At 36.4% G+C, this 6,322-nt stretch overlaps 1 protein-coding gene across 1 annotated transcript; it reads right to left on the bottom strand.

The window, feature by feature from the left end:
* Positions 1–843: 843 nt before the first annotated feature.
* On the bottom strand, positions 844–6,010 carry LOC140795500 (D-aminoacyl-tRNA deacylase). Its single transcript, XM_073148106.1, has 9 exons — positions 5,699–6,010; positions 5,146–5,329; positions 4,881–5,023; positions 4,739–4,802; positions 3,512–3,564; positions 2,906–2,961; positions 2,516–2,590; positions 2,017–2,205; positions 844–1,347 (listed from the first exon to the last, which is right to left on the bottom strand). The coding sequence occupies exons 1-9, from the start codon at positions 5,798–5,800 to the stop codon at positions 1,260–1,262; spliced, it is 954 nt and encodes a 317-aa protein (XP_073004207.1). The 5' UTR covers positions 5,801–6,010; the 3' UTR covers positions 844–1,259.
* Positions 6,011–6,322: the final 312 nt, after the last annotated feature.

Here is a 6,322-nt window from a genome sequence, read left to right as displayed (position 1 = left end):
ATTCGAGCTAATTTTAAGTTTATTTCAAACTCAAGTCAACCTCGAGCTTAAACGAGCTGCTCAATTAGTAATTTCAAGTTTTATCAATTCAAATTATTTTTTAGCTTAAGTAGACTTGAATTGATTTATACTTGAATTAAGCTTGAATCAAAATTAAAATAAAATCTAATTTAACTATAGGGATATAAATATTATCAAAATATTAATTACAAGCAATAAAACTAATTATGTTAAAAAACTACGAGCAACCAATATATATATATATTCGAGTCTTATCAAGTTTGGGTCGAATTTAATTTCGAGCCTAGTTTCATCAAGCTCAGCTCAACCTATATTTGAGCGAGCTTGATCGATCCTTTATCGAGCTGACCTCGAGCAGCCTCCATCATTTCGACAGCCCTTGCCTCAATCTCAGTGCCCTGGACGGGGTTCACTTTTTGCTGGATTAGTGCCTCAAGGAGAGGAAGCTGAAATGGTGAGGTTGGTATTCTTATTAGCTCTCACCCCTCCCCTTCCTTTTGGTGAGCTCTATATCATTTTTAGAGCGCTGTGACAACGCGTTTGCAGGGGAAGGCTCAAGCTCTTCTTATGGTTCTTCAGGAGGTTGCACTGACTAGGTTATCTTGCCTATAATAGTTCAGGAGACCCAATAACTCTTCTGCTCATATTTTAACCAGTCTAGTCTTCAAAAATTTTACCTCTTTGGTTTGGACTGATCCATCTATTTATTTGGTATATGATATTCCCTTTTGCTCCTAAATATGCAGAACATTTTGTTGATTATTTCAAATATATATCAGCACTTTATACACATATCCTGATAAATGATAAGCTCCTGAACTGTTTCTTAAGAAATTTGTTGTCTCGTTTCTATTGACAAGTTCGGAGAATTCTTACATTGCCACAGCAGATCATAACACACTGCAATACTAAGATGAAAAAGGACTCGAGAGATGGTAAAAGAGAAGTTACAGATATGATAGTACATAGGAGCCCAGAAAAACTAAAACAATGGACATATATTCCATATGAACCAAATGGACTCTGAAATGGAATCTAAATATTACAATGATCACTCTTGCATGGTATTTTCATCAGCATTGATCAGGAATCAGGATGAAGATGACAATGCAAACACTGGATTGTAATGTAGAAGCACAAAATGAGAGATTCCGCGGAGCTCTGGATATTTATAGTAGTTCGAGGAGGAATGCAGATAATGTCTAATTGTCTATATCAGTCGCCCATCTGGAGTAACCTTAGAAGAAGTCACCAGGTTTTCCAATCCGTATGTTCTCCTCAAGCAAGAAGCTTGTGATGGCACTCTTTTGCCAGCTTTTGAAACTCCTGCAGGCACCAATAAGATTAAAGAGCCATAACGTTTTTGTTCTATGAAAAACTTCAAATTGACAATATGAAAAAATAGAAGATTCAATTTTCATTAAGAAAAAGGAATGATTCAACTTGAGCCATTCCACCACATTGTTCATTATGCAGGTTTAGGTGTTATGCAAATAGTTCACCTACAGTAGGAAGTTGACATTGAAACAAGAAAGTAAGCAAAATAACCATGCCATACTAGGGCTACTAACATTCCATATAAACGGACAGCCATCATTGATACTAAGATAAATTCACTGAGACAGAGAGAGGAACACATCACTTGGTTGGACAGTTAAGCCTTTTCCGTATGACTTTGTGGCATGAGTTTCAGACAGATATAAATACTTTGACAATGGGTTAAGGTTACAAGCATCCCACCCTCATAGCTCTGCAATTGGCAGGATGTTTATTACTTTATTCACTATGAGGCTCTTTTTCATCATCGATATGAAGCCTGCAGCCTAAGAAAAGCAACTAAGCTTGAGCTATTTCCTTATTAAGCAGATATCAGCCCAGCCAGGTCCTAAACTTTTATTAAACTTGGAATCTGCTTCCAGCAGCAATTTTCAAATATAAGAAAGGACAATATTGTGCTATGTATTTATTTTCCCAACTGGCATTGTTTATACTTACTTTTGATCGAGATGTGCTATAATCTCTCCTCCAGGAAAAGCTGATTTTGTAGCTTCATACGAAACTTTGATTGATTGCTTCCAAGTTCCACGGATACCTTCCTCACTAGATTTTCCGTTTCCCTTGGTAGGATCTTCCATTGGTAAAGAATATCCAGACAGCAAGTGGCCCACCCAAACACCATCTTTTCTGAAAAGTTCAATAATGTAAAACACAATATAACATTAGCACAGCCAATCTTTTTCTCAAAAATATTATCTTAGATTAAGCTACAAGGGATATTTCTTGTGATTTTATGGCTCAACAATAGTCTGAAAACAAAGACCAAGCCATGAAATAGAAGTCCTACTACCTTGGTTCTACCGTGTTGATGTCAAATAACATACCCAATTAAACTAATACTCTAAGAGCAATATGTTAATAGATGCAAGCAGGAAATTTTTTTGCTACATCAGAAATATAAGGAACTTTATCGCTTACGTCAGATGGCATTGCTTACATTACAATATCCATATGTCGAGGTGCATAATGGCCTCCTCCTATCCCCAAAAGAACTTTATCACTACTCTTCTTCCTGCATTATGAGACGGAAATGATTTTTCAGATACTAAATCTAATCATTTTGAGCATTGGATAAGATAAAACTTTTGACTAGCAAATGGGATTAGTGAAATGCCCATGACAGTAAGTACGAACACAAAATCCAAAGTGCTTAAATATGGGCAACAGTATAACCAATGGTGGACAAAATTTAGAAAATCACCTTTCTATCTTTCACTATATATATATGATGATCTCCAAGGAATAATTTGTGGATTTTTCTATTAGTAAGTCGAGCATGTTTAAAATCTTGATAACACTATTGAAGAATGACCTTATGGCTACTTACCCTTGCCAATTTCCTACATCACTATCTCCCCCGAGGCCAAGTCCTTCCCACATAAGCTACAAATGTAAAAAAGAAAAGGGTCAGTTGTGCTCATTAATGCAGAATGATATCTAATTAACTTCCCTAGTAACTTATAAACTAGCATGAAAAATGTTTCATGATTTAAAAGTTGGGTCGGTAACTTAAAACTAGCATGAGAAAGTTCAGCCAAGAATTTAATCCATATACTTATACCAGCTTATAACTTGATGAAAAGAGCAGCAGATTCTCTAGAATGCTAACAAAAAAGACCTAAGAGAAACTTTATATTGGCAAAATACAGATAGAGAGAGACAGAGGGTTATTTTGCCAGTTAAGAAAAACGAAGCACAATGTAATCAAACAAGTCTACTAACTAACTAGTGACAATTTACTATGTGCCTAGTAATCTAAACTGCAGTGCATTCTTCCCATATGAAACTACAAAATGAGAGCTAAACTATGCTGATTCAATTCTTGATCATTGTCCTTATTGTACAACAAAAGCCTACAGCTGGTAGCAGTCAGACTAAACCATCAGTACAGAAACTTGAACTAAATAATAAGTTAACTGCATAAAACACCCACTAAAGCCATAGCTTGAGCAGCATCTTGTCTCCTCCAGTACTCTTCTGTGCTACCTAAAAGAGTTAAAGCAGGGTCTTCATAAGTTACTCTATTTGTAAAAATGCAAAAAATAAATTGGTAGAAGAGAACAATCCATACAGTAATTTTCTATTCTTTGAAAACACAATTCGTATAAGCAACTGTAAGTTTGCAACTTCCAATCAAATTAAGGTTCAACATTTTTACGCCTTCGCTACCCACAATTGATGTAAGACAAATTATACAACTAATTTAGTAGTAAAATATTTTCTTTTGGAAAGATGATTCTGAGGTACAAGTAGACAATTGCAATTATTACTTGTAAATTTGTTTAGGTAAACAACCAATATGGCAAGCTGGTTGACTTTACATAGGAATGGTTGAAAAGATTCGTTTTCTTCTTTCTGTCTAAGAAATTCTTCACAGATATGAAAACTATCATATGGAGTTGGCTATATTTGAGAACATTAAGTTAAAACTTGAAAGGAATCCACCAAAGAACAGGGTTGGTTTTCAAACACTGGCTGTCAAAAGAAAAAGAAAAGAAAAATCAATCCTTGATGTATTAATTCTTAATTCTCAATAAGGGGACATAACAGTGTATAAGATACAAGAGACAGCATTAAGAATTTTCATTTATTGTGTGACAACACTTGTCATTGTAAAAGATCACTATTGACAATTTGTTATTGCTGAGAAAGGTGGCAGAGCAACTATTTTGCCCCTCGACGCATGGTGAAGTTTAAGAATGCACTGTTGCCATTGCCAGATGAAAAATGTGCAGCGCAACATCTTCACTTGAAGCAGGATTTTGATGCACTTTGCCACCAAGAAGCCCATGATAAATCCACTCAATTGCTACTTACAATCAAACTGTTTACTAATGTCATTGTATATTTTGATTATCGCCAATTAATTTTTGTCATAACATCTATATGCATACTGACGAATCTTAATCAATGTCTCCTTGACATGCTCCGGCACTCTTTATCTAAATTTTCTTCTATGATCTGCTAATCTTTCTCAACGAGTATCTCACCGATAAGCAAAAATAGATTCAACAAAGTGACAAACTTAGGGTCAATTTCCTCAAGTAGTTAATGTTTGCTTTTGAGTCCTCAGAACAGCTAAGCAAAATAACATTTTAAAATGAAATACAAGACAAAAACGAAATATAAATGAAGAAATGTGCAATGAAGACTGCTATACCAATCTCCAAGAACAAAGTCGGTTTATTAGTCACAGGTCCATGATGAGTTGCCTCCAGAGTAACCTGAAAGGTAAACTAGACTGCTCAGGAATCAACCTCTAATCAAACAATTAATAGAAAAGAAAAAAAAAAATATAGTACCTCAAACTCCGGCAAGAGGCCTTGATCTCCAGCGATCTTTTTCAAGTGCCGAAGCCACGGGCCGATCCGAGGGTTCGGGAGCGCCGCCCACCCTGGCCGTCCTCCTTGGGGGGGCGTCTCGTCCTCCCTCAAATGCGGGATACCTGCAAAAAGGATAAACAAAGTGGACCAATCAGTCTCAACCGCTTGATCTCGATTGGACGGCCAATGATAAATCTGATCAAATTTGGGGAAAAGAAATGGAACAGAGAGATAGAGAGATCACCGATAGGATGGACGGTGAGGGCAGGACGGGAAGAGACGGCGGTGTGGCGGCTGAGAAAGATGACCTCAGCAACGGGCTCGCCGGTGGCCGCCTCCCACCGGAGATCGAGGTCGTCCTCGGCCACGATGCTGCGCTCGTGCTTGAGTAGCCGCACCTCCCCGTTTGCGAAGCTCTCCATCCCCTCCTATACACAAAAAAATCGCAAAAATTGACGGTCAATTCAAGAATTATTAGAAATTTTTTTAGGAGTTTTTGACTATTACTTCATCGAATTAAACCAGATTAACATCAGAAAATACTACGTAGTGGCGAAAAGGAGGATCATTTTGCGGATAAAATCAAACTGAACAAACGCCAACATTAAAAAATGGGAAAAAATTCGAAACGAAGAATTCGAACTTCGACAAATACACAAAAACATAAATTTGGTGAAAAAGAGGTCTTTGCGGCGAAATAACGAAGTATTTATAGGGAAAAAAGTGCAAGTAAATGATAAATCAAAGAAGGAAGAGATCTTTCTAGGAACCAAGTCGATTAACATTGAGAAATTTACCGCGAGGGACGGGCCAGGGGACCAGCCCGGCATGGCGAGGAACGCGGAGGCGGGGCCGATGGAGGCGGGGTCGGCGGTGGTTGCTACCACTAACACAACCATAGCTGCTTAGATTTATACTACTACTTGGTCTTGGAAGGGAAAGAGAGCTAAGAGAGCGCGATAAAAGAGTCGATCGGAGAAGAGCTTATATATATATAGAGCGAATTGTACGTGAAGCTAAAGGCGGCGACGTAAGGAATATTACACTCCGGTTTTACAATTGGAGAGCTTTTGGAGCCGTTGGTTTTTGCTTTTTGTCTGACAATAAACACTTTATCTTTATTATTATTAAGGTTAAATATATTTTATCATACTGATAATTATGTCTAAAAATATTTTAGATTTATATAATTTTTTTTTATCAAACTAGTCCATGTATTTTTTTTTTGTGACTAAAATGAGCTTATTATATTTTTCATTCAATTTAACATAATACATCTAAATTACTAAAATATCCTTTTATATTAACTATAAAAAATAAAATAAAATAATCAAAATATCTAAATTATCTTCTCCAAAGTCAGTTTGCCTAATAAATATAAATAATATTTAATAATTCTATCTTCAGTTCGATGAAAAATC

This window comes from Typha latifolia, chromosome 9 (assembly GCF_019914945.1).
Source record: "Typha latifolia isolate L0001 chromosome 9, TyphaL0001v2, whole genome shotgun sequence".
NCBI classification, from domain to species: domain Eukaryota; kingdom Viridiplantae; phylum Streptophyta; class Magnoliopsida; order Poales; family Typhaceae; genus Typha; species Typha latifolia.
This window is presented reverse-complemented; position numbering and strand designations above follow the sequence as displayed.